Genomic DNA, 18,695 nt, shown 5'->3' on the forward strand with positions numbered 1-18,695 from the left:
GTTTTGATGGCTCTTAGGCATAGTTTTTACCTATATCCATCTTAGAAAAACGAATTGAGGCTTCCCAGCACTTAAATACAGCCAATACTTCGATGTGCCCATGTTCCAAAAAATCTGGATTCTCAGGAGGATTATTGTGCCAAAATTGGAACATTTTGGAACATTGGTAACATCGGTTCTAAACATGCAGTGATTCCCAAACTTTGTTTGAGTGGTCCTAGGACTAATATAAACACTTTCCGACCAATTTTAAACCGTCCTGAGCATTTTTAGGACAATATTCATTTTTGTTCATTTTCGTTCATTCCATGAACCTGGGTAATGTTATTTGAGTTTTGATGGCTCTTAGGCCTAGTTTTTACCTATATCCATCTTAGAAAACCGAATTGAGGCTTCCCAGCACTTAAATACAGCCAATACTTCGATGTCCCCATGTTCCCAAAATGGTTACAAAAATCAAAATTGGAACCACCTTCACATCGGTTCTAGACATGCAGTGATTCCCAAACTTGGTTTGAGTGGTCCTAGGACCAATGTAAACACTTTCCGACCCATTTTAAACCATTCTGAGCACTTTGAGAAGAATGTTCATTTTCGTTCATTTCTGGTCATTCCATGGGTAATTTTATACGACTTTTGATGGCTCCTAGGCCTAGCTTACGGCTATATCATCTTAGAAAACCGAACTGAGCCTTCCCAGCACTCAAATACGGCCAATACTGCGATGTGCCCATGTTCCAAATTTATGGATTCATCTACTGCACGCTCGCCGTATATATTGTGCGCGCCTGCGCGCAGCTTAATTGTCATTTTTGCGCGGAGATACTATAAAATGAACTCCCGCGTCTTACCAATCCCATATCAAGTAGACCGTTTTCATGCACCAACGGCGTTTTGGGCGTTGTCCAGCAATCAAGACTTACAGATTTAACAAATTATTCTAATAACAGTATAACAAAGGAACGAACCCTGTCCATTTCTCGGATCCCAGAGAACGTGTTCCTCCATTCTGCCTCAAGATTATACCTCGCCGCCTTGAAATTATCAGCCTGCTGCTCCACCGAATCGCTCACCATTTTCCAGAAACAATCCGATACGGCTAGCGACAAATTGTTAGTCGACATCTGAGATGCTCTCATTGCACCTGACCTGATGGAAAGTTATTTAGTAGACTTGCACATCCGATACGTGACGTCATTATAAATAAAGTGGGACAGTCAGAAACAATTACAATGGTTAACATAGGGGGAAAACCGTATGCCCGAACTGGGTAAACTGTACAGTTTCAATATAGAATTGATAAAACGACACAAAACTATCGTTATGCTATATTCTTGTTTTGATAATAAGTTGATACGTTAGTCGTTAAGATGACAAAAGTGAATAAGATCACTTTAAAAATAACCTGAATAGTTTAGATCTACTAAAGAAGTCCTCCTCGTACGCTCGAATAGTTTCAATACTGTCATCTTGAGGTCCCCTGCCCGTTACTACCGCATAGTAACCCAGCGCTTTCATCGGAAACAGCTTCCCCTCCAGAATCTTCTTAACCTGTTGAAATTGTACATAATGCATATAGTTCAAGTAATATTCATACTCGTTAAGAGAGGCATACTCTATAAATTATAACATATTCCCAAGGTCTCCGATATGAACAAATATGTAAATCTCTCATAAGACAGTAGACACAGTTTAAGACTGCGTCTCCTCTCATTTTATTTATCAAATCTCGTATCAAATCACGAGAAATTACTAATGTAAACTGATATAATATGAGTTTCTATATTGTGTTTAGATATTTTACTAGATTGAAGGGTGCCGCGTTTCCGCAGCACCCGCTACCACAAATTATATGCCCAGAGTAGGACGATTTGTCCTAACTGCAGATTTCATCTAACCGCTGTGCAATGGAAAGACTCCGCCCGGAGGAAAACCCAAGATGATCGGTTTTAACCTCGACATCAGGTAAGTATGCTTCAAATAGAGCAAAGTATAAATACTATGTTCGTCTTAAAATATTTCCTTGTGTTTAGAATTAGATATTAAGATTGCCATATTTTGTAGATGTTATATCGTCCAAAACATTCTGATAAGAAATAAGTACTGGATCGAACCAATACAAGTACTGTTGTTATATACCAATTACCAAACGTGATCCATAGTAGGGTTTATCTTAAGGGGGGTTCAGTGTTCACCCTGATCTTTTTGTGAAACTTGATTTTGAGATAGCAGTTGACCAACAAACTAGGACCGGTGACAGACATTTTTAGGGGGTCCCGGACCCCAACCGCCAAACGGTGCCCGCGGGGCAGCCACGCCCATACTTGGCGGCCAAATTCTAAAATTTGCAGTGCATTTTTCAGAATTTGACGGCCAAATTTTTTTAAAGGCCTAACTCAAAATTCCACTACAAAACTTAAGGTCGAAATGCGATTCTACGTTGATTCTGAAAATTTCATGAAAAAATATTGAAAGCCTATTGAGTTCTATTGTTTTGAGCGAAATCAGTTTCGTGAACTGAGATATGGGCGATTTTGTTCATTTTTTACGATTATTTGAATACAGAATCCACAGTTAGGTAGATATTGAGCTGATAATCGTAAAGAAAGTGTACTTTTTGCTTACCTTTTATATAAAGTTGGTTTCATTAAAAAATATTGATATTTGACCAATACAATTTATGGGCCAAAATCGATCAAATTTGGTGGCATATAGTTTTTAGCTCATAACTCAGTCATTGTTTGTCCAATCTTGGGTTTTGGGCATGTTCAGGGTATTTTTGTTTAAATCAGGGTGAACCCCCTTAAATAGAAACCGGCCAATACTGAGTATTGTGCTAGAGCATTGTGCATGAGCATTGAGCATTGTGCTCAAGCTCAGAGTACACTAGTAGTCACTGTAATTACATTATCTTGCCTAGTTGCCTGGTCAATATCCTCAACCATTGAGTAACGAGACGAGAATATGCACTAAGACTAACGAGAATCTGCAGTAAGACTAACGCGAACAATGTTAGCGTTCAACGCAACGATGAACAATGTTGCGAATTCCTTATCTTACTATAAGATTAAATTCAGCAGGCAATCTCTCACTTGTTGGAACAAAGGAATCTGCTTAACATCGGCTTACTATTCTAATTTCTATATAGTTATAACGCCAGGTTTACTGAGTTAATCGTCGATTACTGTTAAGAACAATAGAACCTCTGAGCTACTTTTCCTCCACGTAACTACCACGTGATACACGGTTCGAAAGAGGGAGCATGCTCTCTTTGTAGCCACAATACAAGCCAACGGTTTACCTTGCGTTCGTTTTAAAGTTTTTGGAAAAGAAGTCAGGAAGGAGAGGATTTGTATCGACAAAGACAGAGAAATGATCCTCTTCTTGCTCATCTCTCTTTTTGGAGAAGCACACACGACCGATCGTGATGGTGAGCTCTCCATGTACTGTCTATCTTCATTTTAACAGTTGAAGTCCACAATTCATAGCTTGTACTTGGGTCTTGGGTCTTGGGTGATTAGAGACGATAGCTGGCAAGCGTCATGTCTTAAAACCTATAATCCATTGCAATAATCCATAAAATATTGGTTTTTCAGGTCAGTATATATATATATATTAAGTTGCTCTTTTCAGATTACAAGGATTGTTATCTGGACAATATTGATCTGTATGGAGGTGATATTGAGCAAATCATAATGGAAAACAAAAATTGGAAAGATAGCACGGAGTGCTATCAGACATGCAAAGACAATCAACAATGTGTTGTAAGTTTCACGTTCATTTTCACTTTCACTTTCTTTTGAAGTTTCATTGTTAAAGCTGTGTATTCAATATTCATACATGTATTTTAAAGCACAGGTCACAAATGAAAACTCTATATCAATAACTCACTCGCAATTTAGGTATTTACGTTAGACAAGGTGAATGGTGTATGCTACTTAAAGCAATCTGGATATGAAACTTTGGAAGATTCTAATTTGATTTCAGGGAAAATGGACTGTTTTAATAATAGTGAGTTAACATCAATTAAATGCTAGAAGTACTTTCTAATAGTTATGTCGTGAATCTGATGTTTCCATTTTAAAGTGGACCGGCATACCAAATTAGATTTAATGCAATTCGAAATTCTACCTTTAATTAATGAATTAATGCATTTGAAATAGCTTGAGCCTTGAATATAATCTGTATTTTCAGTCCAGTGTACAGAACTACCAGAAGATATTCCCAACCTGATAACGAGCACGTCACTACCAGTGAAGTACCGAGTTAGCGTGGAAGTGAGCTGTGAACAAGGTTACAGTCTGACGGGAAGCAGTGTTATCACCTGTATCACCTACAGGAAGTGGGGCTATCCCATTGTAGACCCTCCTGTTTGTACACTAGGTGAGTTTGTGGCTGTTTTGTCCTGGTGTTACTTTACTTTATCAGACGTTATTTGACCGGACATTGCGTGAACGGACATTAAAATCAACGCTCGAAGGCAATCAACATCCGACATTTTTCCATCTTTTTTGGCGTTTCTCAATTGATACCGGAACTAAACATTCTTGTTATTTCTCGTTCTCCCATATATTATCATTATTACAAGTTTTTGATGTGCTATATACAGTGCCAGGTTTCACTCCAGTTCCTAATCATGGGTACCAGATCAAGATGCTGGATGGGCCTGCCTCTGGTTACTCCCTGACTGCAAATGATGAAAGAAATAGTGACTCCCGCTGGGTACATACCGATCTCAATGATGAGAGTAATCGCTGGGAGATTATCTCTAAACAACACAACAGTCAACACTGCTTCAACATCAAGTCTAAATCTGGTATTTCAAAATAACAAATTCCGTTTTTTAATGATATCAAATAATCGACGCGACGGTAGCTAATTCTTCAAATCAAGTAAAGGAAAAACAGTTTTGGTACAATGTTATATCAACAGTTCCCTTTCAAGGTGCTGGTAGTGGCAAGATGCTAGTTGTGCACGGCGACAAACAACCTAATGGAGAAGCAAGGGCTCTGGTCCACAAAACTCCCCACAAAGCTGATGACGAGTGTTGGAGTATAGAGACTGTGAGTGTGGCAGGAGGGGTCGGGTACAGGTTTAAGAAGTCTCAGGGTCGCTCGAAAGACACGTACTTGGTCTCCAGGATTAAGAGGGGAGAGGGGTCTTACTGGGTGGACGTGACGTCAGATATGTCTGCTCCGATCTTGTGGCAGATTGATGGTTCGGCTTCTAATTCAAATGGTAAGTTTCGGTTGAAAACTAATTTCTGTTTAAATAAAGTCTGGTAAGGTATGCTAGGTGGGTTTGTGGCTGTTTTGTGATATCATCATACTAAAGTCTAAAACATGTAACTAAGAAGAAGACACCATTACCAGGTAATGGTAATTACCCAGTAATCGACCGGGACATGATTCCAGGCCTGACCGGGACCGGGACCGGGACCGGGACCAAGAATCCTGAATTAACCGGGACCGGGACCGGGATCATAAATCAGCATTTGACCGGGACCGGGACCGGGATGAAAAATGTGACTTGACCGGGACCGGGATAGCTCAAAATTGCCAATCCCGGTACCGGGATTCCCGGTACCGGGAATCCCAGTCGATTACTGGTTAATTCATGATCATAATTTATTACTCAAACTTGTTTAGCAATTTTAAACATTGTTTTATTTGGCTCAGAAGATGTTTAAAGATGAGATTCACAATGAATGAAAGTAAAAACTTAAATTCACAGTGAATGAAATTATGTAACAGATCCCGGTAAAAATCCCGGCAAATTTGAGGGATTGACCGGGACCGGGACCGGGACCAAGAATCCTGAATTAACCGGGACCGGGATCATAAATCAGCATCTGACCGGGACCGGGACCGGGACCGGGATAGCTCAAAATTGCCAATCCCGGTACCGTGAATCCCGGTCGATTCATGTAATTACCAGGGTAATAATTACCCAGATTTATATTTCTAGATAAGTGTACGGCATTACCAGATTTATATTTCTAGATAACTGTACGGCATTACCAGACGGTATCTCTAATCATTACCCAGGTTTATATTTCTAGATAAGTGTACGGCATTACCAGATGGTATCTCTAACCAGATGACCAACGATACCCCACTACCTGTGAACCCCGGAACTAGGATGGAAGTGACGTGGTCTACAACTGAGTGTGTACCTGGGTACCACCTGATAGGGACCAGTGTTATCACCTGTAACAGGAATAGGAACTGGGACTATGAGGCGGAATGTAGTTTAGGTGAGTTTGTTGGGTGATGTGGGGGTGATGCGGGGGTGATGTGGGGGTGATGTGGGGGTGATGCAGGGGTGATGCGGGGGTGATGTGGGGTTGATGTGGGGTGATGTGGGGGTGATGTGGGGGTGATGTGGGGGTGATGCAGGGGTGATGTGGGGTTGATGCTGGGGTGATGTGGGGGTGATGTGGGGGTGATGTGGGGTGATGTAGGGGTGATGCGGGGGTGATGTGGGGGTGATGTGGGGGTGATGTGGGGGTGATGTGGGGGTGATGTGGGGGTGATGTGGGGTGATGCAGGGGTGATGTGGGGTTGATGCGGGGGTGATGTGGGGGTGATGTGGGGGTGATGTGGGGGTGATGTGGGGGTGATGTGGGGGTGATGTGGGGGTGATGTGGGGGTGATGTGGGGGTGATGTGGGGGTGATGTGGGGTGATGTGGGGGTGATGTGGGGGTGATGTGGGGGTGATGTGGGGGTGATGTGGGGGTGATGTGGGGGTGATGTGGGGGTGATGTGGGGGTGATGTGGGGGTGATGTGGGGGTGATGTGGGGGTGATGTGGGGGTGATGTGGGGGTGATGTGGGGGTGATGTGGGGGTGATGTGGGGGTGATGTTTCTGTTAAAGTTTTAACATACTGTACCACATCGTGTGAACAGTTTACCGTATCTTATATCTTTACAGCTAACAGTCAAATCTTTGGTCAATTTGACTGTTCAGTATTGTGTGAACAAAACCTTGCATCTGAATTATACATTTTTTTAAAAGTCTGAACCAACGAGTCTTCATCTATGATTAATGTTTTCATCATCTAAAATTACAGATAGATATTTGTCATATTGTGAAGATCGCGGAATGGTGATAGCAACGAATTTAGTGATCTCTCCTTCTGTTGACATGAAGACAGTGGTCAAAGTATCTTGTTCAAATCCTCGACGCTACGCGGTGATGGGCGGAAACTTGGTCACATGCAAGTCTGATTGGGGCTGGCTGTCACAGATAAAATGTGAAAAATGTGGTACGAAATCTTATATACTTTTTATATAATATAGAGCTAATTAAAACTGACACGAAACTGACAACAACTATAACTGACTACTAGTTTTGTGCGCTGCATCCAAAATCAGCGCACTTACTATTTTCTAAAAGCATTCAAAACTAGCCCTACACTCTTTGAAAATTAAACTTGGTTTGTAATTGAAGCCAAGGTCCTGAAAGCAAATGGTAATGCATTTCCTTAATAAGTCGCAGTTAAAATACGTGATTATCATGCCTTATAAAGCAAAACTGGGGTATTATTACTATTAGCTTTATAAGGCATGATCCGCGCAGCGACCAATAACAGCCCCTAGAAACAGGAGAGCCGAGGGGGGTTCCAGTACTCAGAGGAAATGAAGGATGAACTGAGAACTAAGAATCTTCCTCTCAAGTAACAGTTATTCCTGTGGTTACCACGCGGTAAGATACTTGTTCCCCACTTCTTTTCCACCTCTCTTGTCAGTAACTTTTACGATTAAGAATAGCTGCAATTTTTATAGAATTATTTCACTCCTTTTTTCTGTTTACGTTTTCTATTAATTTTTAGGGTAGTCCCATAAGATTAGTTCAAACAACACCATGTCGCAGCCAAAAAAATCTTTAGAAGTCTGAGCAAGTGTACTTAAATTTCAAGTGACAACTCATGAGACAACTTTCACGCGAGGTTACTTTAGCTTTATGTTTAGAGACTGTCTTATAGAAAGGTGCCGCGTTTCCGCAGCACCCGCTACCACAAATTATATGCCCAGAGTAGGACGATTTGTCCTAACTGCAGATTTCATCTAACCGCTGTGCAATGGAAAGACTCCGCCCGGAGGAAAACCCAAGAAGATCGGTTTTAACCTCGACATCAGGTAAGTATGCTTCGATTTGTGCAAAGTAGGCATACTATGTTCGTCTTAAAATATTTCCTTGTGTTTAGAATTAGATATTAAGATTGCCATATTTCGTAGATGTTTTTTCACCTAAAACACCCTCACAAGAATTAACCACTGAATCGAAATGAGTGCCGTTATTATATAAAATTTACAAAAAGTTATCCACAGTTAAGATGATCAGATAGTCTTTAAAATTAGATTTTAACAGGCACATTACAAATCGTTACAAATCGTTACAAATAACATAGTGCAGTTCGCCTTTATATCACTATCATGATCACAATGAACACTCAAGGATGGAATTTATATAGCATGCTAATTGCTAGCCTTACAGCTCGAAAAATTAAATAGTTCAGTTTTAGCGGCAAATTTGAAATATTATTACCGTCTATTATTATCACTACATCTACACAAACTAACTTAAACATTGTTTTTAGAATGTAGTAGCCCGTCGTTTTCGCCTAACCTGATAACTTCCCTAAAATGAAGTTTTAAAACATATCTTTGTTCATTAATAAGCTTTTTTCCCAGCCAGGATATCATCAGAAACGCTGTCGTCATCTGAATACTTCACAGCACAGCCAAGCTATCTGTTTGGCTTTGTTATACCTTGTGACTAGCAGTGATTGCTACAACTAATAGACTTCTTTCTAGAGGTGTGTTTATTGTTTAGTAAGTTATGACAATTTAGGGTTTTATAGGTTGTTTTAATGCTCCAGCCGGCAAGTATTATGACGAAATTTGAAAAATTCCACTGCTTTCAGAAAAAAGTTGAGGCAGTTTGTCTTCAGAACTCAAGTGACATTCGAACACTTCACCTCTCACCAGACAGCTTTAGTGGGTAATCAGACCATTTTTAAATCCAGACAAAGACACCGCAAATAACTCTGCTTTTGAGGACATTTTTGTAAAAAGCTTTTCTCATTGTAATCAGTCATAATTCACAATATTAACTTTCATTGTTGTAGATCGGGACCTGATTTAGTCGCGTACTACTATTTGTTGATTCTTTCAAGTAGAACTTTTTATTATTTCTTTTCTTATTGTTTCTGTCAGATAAAAGTTCGAGCCTCGAGGTTTAACTAGCTTTTAAGGATTTTACGGGATAACTTGACCAAAAGTTATAATTTGTGACGGTCACAGGTCACAAGCAGCCTACGTGAACGTAACATTGTTTTAAGAGTTGTGATTAAAATAAGATAATAGAAATGATATTTATGATACTATTGCATTGTATAGTATAGTACGGCAAACAACGTAATATCCATACTCTTAATAAACCCAACAGATGTATTCGATTTATAGTGTTGTATTTTATTAATGTGTTTTCAGCCATTAACATTCAAGTGCTTGTTGGAATTCCCAGTACAGTAAAAGCCCGATTAACTGCAAACCCCGAAGATAAAAGTGACTTTTTCTGAAAATTTAATTTTTAACCTGACCCGTACAGCTCATGTACTGGACTCAATGTAAGCTCGTTACTGCCTCTCCAATCACATAAGTATGTTCTCGTATAACGCCTTCTCTATTGTGATGCTAGACAGAACTTTCCTATGACAGATACGCTGCTAATTAAAGACAGCAAGAATTTAATTTCTGATATTTTTATACTATTAAATAACCGAATGTTATCTTGACACTATCAAAAATATCACTTAAATGGATCTCAGGCCTTCCTTACCCACTCTTCTTTGATCAATTTTGGACCCGAAAACCGAATCCCCGAATTTACCGCGGGTTTTTCCTTTCCCCGAAATCGGGGTTTAACTGTACAAGTTAAAGTTTTATTCGAATTGTAACTCAGTAAATTCTTTAAAATTAAAATGTTAGGATGCTCACTAATCTGCTTACAAATTAGTGAGAGTTATTTCCGGAACTTTTCCGGAACTTGTCCAATACAGTTCGGTTCAAGTTAAAAGGAGCTGTTCTTAACATGAGAAGTGAATGTTATCTACAATTATTAAGGAATACAATTTTAACATAAAACTATCAACTTGTCGTCAATTTATCTATTTACATAATATGTCATGAATAACTTAAAATTTATATGAATTATTTCAATTTATATGAAATATCAATGCATGACTTAGCGTTGCACTGTTAAAACTAGTACCTAAGACGGTTAAAAACAAATAGGGATAATAACATCAATGGAAGATATGATAATTAACCAGTACCTAAAACTATCCCCCGCACGTTAACGGATAGTATAATAAGTATAATAGTGGTACCGTGGTTAATAACAGTGCAGTAGTAGTTTAACACTTAGTAATATTTTGGTACAGACTTGTTATCGCTTCATAGCACGCTCAATGGTTCGCTTTAAAACTGGTCACTTTGCTTAGGAGGGGCCGGCGTTAAGTTTGCTAATTCTTGCAGAACATCAAATTTCAAATTTTGACGATAAACTTAGTCATTTTATTTTAGGTATTATTGAATGGGTTACTCCACGCCATTTAAATAAGACAGAAGATTTCTTTGATTCTAAACCTAGATCAGATATTTTAAGTATTTATCTATGATATGCTTGCAACTAGATAGTAGGCATACTTGTAAGGCACTGCACACCACCAGTGCGGTTATGATTCTGTTTGTTTGTTCATTTAATGTTGCTTATACTGTTTGGAAATTATCAGTATCCATTGACCTTGCTTGTCTTTGTTATCTTATAATTTACTTAAGTTAACACGACAGATAATTAACGTAGCAGCTAGTGAATAAGTTGAACTGTTGTACGTGCTATTTGATTCTGATTATTTACAGACAAAGCTCGTAATCTTTCTGAGTTCAAGAAGCAACGTAATCAGAATAATTTGCAATCAAGCTAATAGGTAACATAAACAAAAGCTTATTCGTGCTATTTAACTCTTATTAATTAGTCCAGTATATTTCAAGTTACACTAAATTTTTTAATTAGTCGAACTAATTTATGCAGATATGAACCAGAGGCAACATGTATTATATGTAGGTGCGGCAATATTTTGTTAATAGTGCGATTCCGCACCTCCCCAATAAGTTTTTATGTACGGCAAATTTAGAGACAAAAACACCGAACAATTCGCCAAATTCGCAGCCTTTAAGTACTCTCAGGTTGGATTATTCAATATAGCGTAGTATATAACGTTGCGATTGTTATGTTTAACACGACAATTTATATTAATCTAAGACAATTAATTTACAATGTGTCTTAGTAATGTCTTACGCTGAGTTTTGTGCCAATTCAAGATGTATGAACAAGCTTGTGCTGAGCATATTTGAAGTAGAGTATTCAATATTATTATAACTTTATAACTTTACAAAATATGTGTATATTGTACAAACGACTAAGGTGAGACAAAGTGACTCAATTTCAATCTGGTTGCGATCCATCTTGACGAATTATTTATTTGCCTAGATTCGCCCTCATTTGTTTTTTAAAATTAAATATCGATAGTATATTGTTTTTCTTGATTTTTCATTCTACATTCCGATGTTTTTAATGTTACATCATTACATGAAAAAAAGTTTGGCCCTAACCATACTTATGGGTAATCCGATAATGGGTATGTCGATCACTGTACACAGCAATACCAAGTTAAAGTACACAAATCTGATAATAAGAATAACGGCCGATGGTGTAACAACGGTTCAGTATTAGTTCAATAGTGCGATTCCGCAATCTGTACCCATCGCACTTATATGTTGTCTTTGAAATGAACACTGTATTTGAACGAAGGCGGTTTATATCATCTGCAAGAGAGAGAGAGAGAGAGATCATCTGCAAGCACATCAAAGCTATTTGATAGTTCATTTTTTGAGTCTTCGCTTTAAAAAAGTTAACTCAACAAGATATTTTATATATGCGCATGAAGCTGAGCTTGCTCTTCACGCACATTATCACGCAAACCTACAAACATTGAGGCAGTTAACTGTTAACTGTATCGTATTTTGTTTTCAAACTGATAACTGGCAACTGCGTCAGATACTTTACTTCAGTCGTCCCTGAAACATTCTAAAACTATTGTTTTGTAATGACAGATCCCAACAATGACGCTGATATGAGTGTAACACGTGACCTCCAAAGTAACCCTGGAGGACCAGAAGAACTGTCAGACTTCATCCTCCCCGATCTGATAGACTCCCCAGTGGACAACTACAGAGTGGCTATATCAGGAGCTCTGGTTATAGACCAGGGAACGCAAACTACAGCAGCTGATCCGGTGGCGAGAAGGGGGGTTAAAACAGCTACCCCCACAAGTGTAAAGGGAGCTACCCCGACAAAGGGGGCTACCCCGACAAAGGGAGCTACTCCCACCAGTTTGAAGGGGGCTACTGACTCGGATATAGCTACATCAGCCCTGGAAAGATGGGCAAAGAAGTGAGTTAGTGTATCACAATGGGTGCCATATGTTTTCGTCATTCCTTTGTGATAAAGCGGCTATATCTTTACAGTTTTATCGTATTTATATTATCTTTAGTCCAGTCAATATATTTGGAAGACAATTAGTCTATTTGAAAGTACCACTGATTTCTTATCTACTCAATTTGATTGGTTTCCATTGATTTATATTGGAGCTCAACTTTAATAATAGCATTCATTAACCTTTCCTTTGTTAAAATTACGGTACTTGAGTACTTTTTGAACGGTGATAATAATAGAACAATACCTGCGTGTCGACTGAGTACTATCTTTGAAACTTAAATAACTCCTAACCTGTTCACTAATATAATATGTCTACTGGTGAGTGTACCTTGACAATCTCAGCAATCTTTCTTTGGTACTGTGCTTTGTATGTTGCCGTTTCAAAAAACAAACGTACATTTTACGCACTATTGTCTATTATATAATATCCGCATGATTTGCTTACTTCTTAATCACATTTTTATGTAAAGAAATATTATTCAGTCAAAGTCAAACATATTAACAAACTTTTAGTAGAAGTTGTCATAAACTTGTTCTGCCTTCAGTTTTTATGTTCCCTTAAAAAATTTTGAAGCAGCTCTATTCACTGAAGCTATTACAAGCCAAGTGTCCAGCAGCTTGTGTAACGCCACACTTGACAGCAGCTTGTGTAACGCCACACTTGACAGCAGCTTGTGTAAGGGGAAATGGCGGATTCTAGGAAGGTTGCCCACACATTATACAGAAGTTACAAGAGTTCTGCTCCAAGGCGCTCGAGTACCCAAAGTAAACCCACACCAAAAGAACCATCAGATTTTATTCTACCCGACCTGATAGACTATGAAGCAGTTCATCCAGTAGTTAAAGAAAAATCTGTACTTAAAAGAGCACATCATAGATTATTCTATTCTAGTGCTGACAACGCTTCAGCTACCTCAGCCTTAGCTAGATGGGCTAGATTGATAACTATGTCAAGGAAGTTAGTCATATAACAATATAATATTCATTATTACCATTAATTAGTATTATTAATTAGTATTACTAATTAGTATTATTAATTATTACTATTAATTAGTATTATTAATTATCAGTAATATGAACAGTATTCGTGTTATAGTATTAGAATGTAAAGGGGGTGGTGGTCATGGTAATTAAGGGGGTGGTGGTCATGGCCATTAAGCCCCCAATGTCGGTGCAAAGATTTCAGCATCATGATTAAATATTTGAAAGTACAAAATACAACCCTCAAAAGTAAGTTTTCATGGTTCCGTCAAATAAAGAGAGAGAGAGTGAACAGGTAACTTTCTCAAGGTCCTCCACCTTTTTTATGCAGCCAGTTAATTGCATTTCAAGTTTACTTCAGATATCAGACATCTAAAAATACACCAACAGCAAGACACAGTGCCGACCACAAACCAACAAAAGGTATGCTATTTGGGACCATCTCGTGTCACCATGCAATGTCTTCCATCTTTTAGTTATCATTGACAACTAACCTTATTCTTCTAGTTATCATTGACAATTAACCTTATTCTTCTAGTTATCATTGACAATTAACCTTATTCTTCTAGTTATCAGTGACAATTAACCTTATTTATAAAAACATCTTTTGAACTGATAATATAACAAATTATTTGGGAAGCATTTCTCATTTCTGTCCCATCATCCTGATTTTTTTTTATAGAATTCCTCTTACATACCTCTTACATACCTCTTACACATCGACCTAAGTTAACAAACTCTTCTTCTCAGAGAGAAAACAATCCATCGCTGATCAAAACAGTCCAAGACATAGGTAAAAATAACTTCGGTTAGATAATCGGACACTTGATGGTAGCATTTATTCTACTGGAGAGGACCTTATTGAAATTAATGACCCTGTTATCTAATATATGCTATCTAATACAACCAATGATTCCCACAGCGCAGGGTCCAGTCCTGTGAGCACTAAAAGGAGGAATAGTCACCAAGGTAACCATGATGCTAACCTTGGTAAGTCCTCTCCCTGCCCTTCCAACGCCTCCAAATCTGAACAAACCGGACCGAAAACACTTAAAACCAAGATATACGACATCTTGGAGAATCCGGAGACTGGTTTGGTGAGCAAATCTAAAGATTAAATACTGGAATTTTGATGATGAAGCCTATATTGTTATGCATTAGCAGTCAACTAAAATCTGACTTAATTAAAGACATGTTTGATCAGGTAGCTCAGACTTTTAGTTGGGTAAGCATGGGTCTTATTGTACTCTCCGTGGCAACATTCATTGCGGAAACTATGCCCAAATTCAGAGCGGACCTTAAAAAGGTAAGAATTTTATCAAAGTTCAGCTCAGTTGCCCAAAATTAAGACACTAAATTAGCTACAAGTACAAGTATAACGGTAACTAGGATATGCTGAAAGTTGATGAATTTAACTTGATCGACTTTGTGTAGCGTTACAACACTATAATAGTGGAGCTGGATGGCAGTAAAATAATATTTAACTGGTTTCTATCTCCCAGCCCTGGTATACAACTAATACTGGAATGTTCTTCTTCGGTTCCGAGACGTTCTTTATCGCATTCTTCACTCTGGAGCTGCTCGGGAGATTTCTCTCGTGCCCTAATAAGGTCAGTGGATGGTGGTTCTTAATGATCTCGTATACGGAATATTATTTAGATAGGACATTGCTTGTGAAAAAAACCTGTGAAATATATTATGATTAATTAATCACAGTCTTCCCAATTCAACGAGATGTGTCCTTGATTAAAAAACCTAATATACAGCGTAATTTCAGAAAGGATTTGCGAAAAATCCTCTGAACATTATCGACCTGATATCTATTCTACCTTACTACGTAGAGCTTATGGTCCCAAAGGTTTGTTTGGTTCCAAACACAATGAGTTTTTTTTTAATAACTTTCTTTTAACAGAAAAATAATTTACCTATCATTTAGCTGAATAATAGTGACGACTTGACAGTGACGACTTGACAGACTTAAGGTATTTAGCCTCGAACCGCCAATTGTGGAGAAATTTATTTTAAATTTGTTTAGTTCGATAACTTCAGTTTTAAGTTCAATTTTTTGCATAATTTTTGATTTTGATAAGTTCAGTTTTAAGTTCCATTTTTGTATTTATAGTAAGTTTTCAGTTCTACAAGTCTTTTAAGTAGACTTATCAGGTCTTTAGGATGTTCTTAGTAACTACTTTGGATTTGTGTAAAGTTTGATAATAATATAATAATCATTTAGCTAACAATTCAGTTATAAGCATTTAAAATCAAACCTTGACAGAGTGACGATGGTGAAGGGGTGAGTTTACGAATTTGACAGAAAACAGATAAGGAGATATTTTTAATGCTTAATTCCTTTATTTAAACAAATAAATCTTGCAGCTGAAGGCTTATCATACTTTGATTCATGAAAATCATGACTTTAATTATTAACGATCCGTATATCAAACATTGACCTAAGAATCCAGCTGCCTGCTACTCATCATCACAACAACTTTCTAACAATATCTCTAAAAACAGACCCCTTTTCTCAGAGCAGTAGCTCCATGACGTCATCTCTGGTTGTTCTGCGTGTTCTGCGCTTGTTCAGAGTGCTCAGGATATTCAAGCTAGGTCGCCATAGCAACAACATGATAGCGTTTGGGATAGCGCTGAGGGGCAGTATGATGGAGCTGATGTCTCTAGGTCTCTTCCTTGCTATTGATATTGTCGTCTTCGCCAGGTTAGTCTTATCTCTAGGTCTCTTCCTTGCTATTGATATTGTCGTCTTCGCCAGGTTAGTCTTATCTCTAGGTCTCTTCCTTGCTATTGATATTGTCGTCTTCGCCAGGTAAGTCTTATCTCTAGGTCTCTTCCTTGCTATTGATATTGTCGTCTTCGCCAGGTTAGTCTTATCTCTAGGTCTCTTCCTTGCTATTGATATTGTCGTCTTCGCCAGGTTAGTCTTATCTCTAGGTCTCTTCCTTGCTATTGATATTGTCGTCTTCGCCAGGTTAGTCTTATCTCTTTACATAAAGGAGCTTTTTCTTTATCAAATAATAACAATCATGAGAGACAGTGCAAAGAGCTGGAGGAAGAATTTGTTTTGTAAGATTTTACAGCGCGTGGACGATCAAATCCAAGAAAAGAACTGTACTTGCAAGAAAATCATATATAATAATGTTTGTGTGTCCCGGTATAAACGATTGTATTATCAGCAAGAGTAAAATAAATTTGTAAATTTGTGGAAGAAACACGTCACAGCACTCTTGTCTAACCCCCTCCCCACCCCAGCGTGTTGTATTACTGTGAGATGAAGGACGATGGTAGTATTGCTATAGATGATCCCAACAACTTCTCAAGTATCCCAGCATCCTGCTGGTGGGCTGTAGCGACTATAACTACTGTTGGTTACGGTGATATGTACCCTCGCACTTGGCTTGGCAAGATATTTGGTAGTTTCTGTGTTTTTAGTGGCATTCTTGTGATTGCCTTTCAGGTGCCCATCATCGTGGCAAAGGTTTGTTTACTTCCTTCCTCTTTAAAAAACAGTTGTGATCATTATTTTCTTATCTCTTAAAACGATCAATTAGCTTGTCCATCAACAAGGCCATCAATTCCTTACTAAAAAATGATTGTCTAGACATGATATTACAGTAAGTAGGTTTACGATAGTGATAATATCAAATATCATAATAATAATATGTACTAGTTACTAACTTAATTTTGTACAATATAAAGATAATAAAATAATAATATTCAGTTCACGTGGACCTACATGCAAGTAAACAAGATGTCAGACGAAGACACAATGGAGTCTGTGGAGGAAGAGGATGACTCAGAGCAAGAAGATAGCAAACCAGATCAGTAGTAACACTGTCACTTCCAAACCAGATCAATAGTAACGCTGTCACTTCATGATCTGTCACTTCGGTCATTCTTGAGACGTTATTCAAAACATGGTTTATTTTGTTGTGGCAGTGCCAAACATATGTTCAGATAACTTTGAAATGGACAGTGATTACAATATGAATAGTGAATACCATTCTTCGCTTCTTCGGGGTACATTTAGTAATAGTTGTTGTTTTCTGATATTAATTTTATCGCGTTTACACTTGTTAATTAATTATAATTTCTTTAATCTGAAGGTGAGGCATGAAGAAAATACCAGGATTGAATTATTCATTATACAGATTTACGTTAAACTTTTGTTTTTAAACGGATTCTAAAGAAATTTCAGACGAACAGCGAATGAGATTTAATGAGAAATATACTTAAATTCCGTGTAAAGCATATTTTATTAATGGAAATATAATCGAAAATATAATCGATTTATTTACATTTCAATAAATTAATCGATCAATTAAGGTACTTACCCTAGTAGGGTTAAGCATGTTCTGCTCTGCTAGGTCCACTTTGGTTAGTACAAATATCGTCCTCTTCCCTTTAGGGTCATGTGCCTGGTAACAGACATAGTATCGGAACAGTTTAACATCCAGTACATAGTGCTCGATGAACTTAAAACTTGTGGTGTAGTGCTGCAAATGTTTTACGTCTCGAATTTTAACATCGATTATAAACGAATTTGTTTTCTTTTTATCACAAGCTAATTGGCCAATTTATGTAGTAAAATGTTATATAATGTACCTGAACGATGTTAGTAACATTGCTACGTTCTGCGTCTATACTGCCGTCTTGTACACAGAGTATAATAGCGTTAGGGTTTCTCATGAACATAGCAGCCATCTCCGTGAGAGCTTCCTTTGTTTTGGGCATCATCCCTCTCGTCTCAGTCTGGAGAGTGAACACGTGATACTCTTATACTACACGTGATACTCTTATACTACACGTGATACTCTTATACTACACGCGATACTCTTATACTACACGTGATACTCTTATACTACACGTGATATTCTTATACTACACGTGATACTCTCATACTACACGTGATATTCTTATACTACACGTGATACTCTGATACTACACGTGATACTCTTATACTACACGTGATACTCTGATACTACACGTGATACTCTTATACTACACGTGATACTCTCATACTACACGTGATACTCTTATACTACACGTGATACTCTCATACTACACGTGATATTCTTATACTACACGTGATACTCTTATACTAACAGTAAAGTTTGTATTATTATATTGA

At 37.9% G+C, this 18,695-nt stretch overlaps 3 protein-coding genes and 2 non-coding genes across 18 annotated transcripts in view; 2 read left to right on the top strand and 3 right to left on the bottom strand.

The window, feature by feature from the left end:
* LOC134813452 (uncharacterized) overlaps positions 1–18,695 on the top strand; it is an 84,024-nt gene that overhangs the window by 34,730 nt on the left and 30,599 nt on the right. The window lies entirely within an intron of this gene.
* LOC134813446 (dynamin-like 120 kDa protein, mitochondrial) overlaps positions 1–18,695 on the bottom strand; it is a 32,925-nt gene that overhangs the window by 6,496 nt on the left and 7,734 nt on the right. For all 14 annotated transcript variants that reach the window (XM_063821229.1, XM_063821238.1, XM_063821236.1 and 11 more), the window contains 4 exons: positions 18,170–18,316; positions 17,899–17,982; positions 1,406–1,551; positions 969–1,149 (listed from right to left, as the gene is read on the bottom strand). In XM_063821229.1, the coding sequence (XP_063677299.1) occupies positions 969–1,149; positions 1,406–1,551; positions 17,899–17,982; positions 18,170–18,316 (558 nt within the window). The remainder of the gene's footprint in view (positions 1–968; positions 1,150–1,405; positions 1,552–17,898; positions 17,983–18,169; positions 18,317–18,695) is intronic.
* On the bottom strand, positions 1,813–1,973 carry LOC134813651 (U1 spliceosomal RNA). The gene has a single exon (XR_010160047.1). It is a non-coding gene; the product is annotated as a U1 spliceosomal RNA (small nuclear RNA).
* On the bottom strand, positions 7,990–8,150 carry LOC134813653 (U1 spliceosomal RNA). Its single transcript, XR_010160048.1, has one exon. It is a non-coding gene; the product is annotated as a U1 spliceosomal RNA (small nuclear RNA).
* LOC134813450 (shaker-related potassium channel tsha2-like) lies at positions 12,181–18,102 on the top strand. The gene is made up of 11 exons (XM_063821244.1): positions 12,181–12,523; positions 13,911–13,972; positions 14,300–14,342; positions 14,472–14,646; positions 14,754–14,855; positions 15,052–15,159; positions 15,327–15,407; positions 15,825–15,842; positions 16,078–16,265; positions 16,817–17,042; positions 17,286–18,102. Exons 1-11 carry the CDS (start codon positions 12,204–12,206, stop codon positions 17,391–17,393), a joined length of 1,431 nt encoding a protein of 476 aa, XP_063677314.1. The 5' UTR covers positions 12,181–12,203; the 3' UTR covers positions 17,394–18,102.

The sequence above is a fragment of the Bolinopsis microptera genome, chromosome 3 (assembly GCF_026151205.1).
Source record: "Bolinopsis microptera isolate Bmic1 chromosome 3, MBARI_Bmic_1.0, whole genome shotgun sequence".
NCBI lineage: Eukaryota > Metazoa > Ctenophora > Tentaculata > Lobata > Bolinopsidae > Bolinopsis > Bolinopsis microptera.

Excerpts from the sequence above, each read along its gene's own strand:
- LOC134813450 (XM_063821244.1), top strand. The coding sequence starts at position 12,204 with ATGAGTGTAACACGTGACCTCCAAAGTAACCCTGGAGGACCAGAAGAA. Across the intron at positions 13,973-14,299 it reads CGACCACAAACCAACAAAAG|AGAGAAAACAATCCATCGCT; the intron begins GTATGCTATTTG and ends TCTTCTTCTCAG. Across the intron at positions 14,343-14,471 it reads CAAAACAGTCCAAGACATAG|CGCAGGGTCCAGTCCTGTGA; the intron begins GTAAAAATAACT and ends TGATTCCCACAG.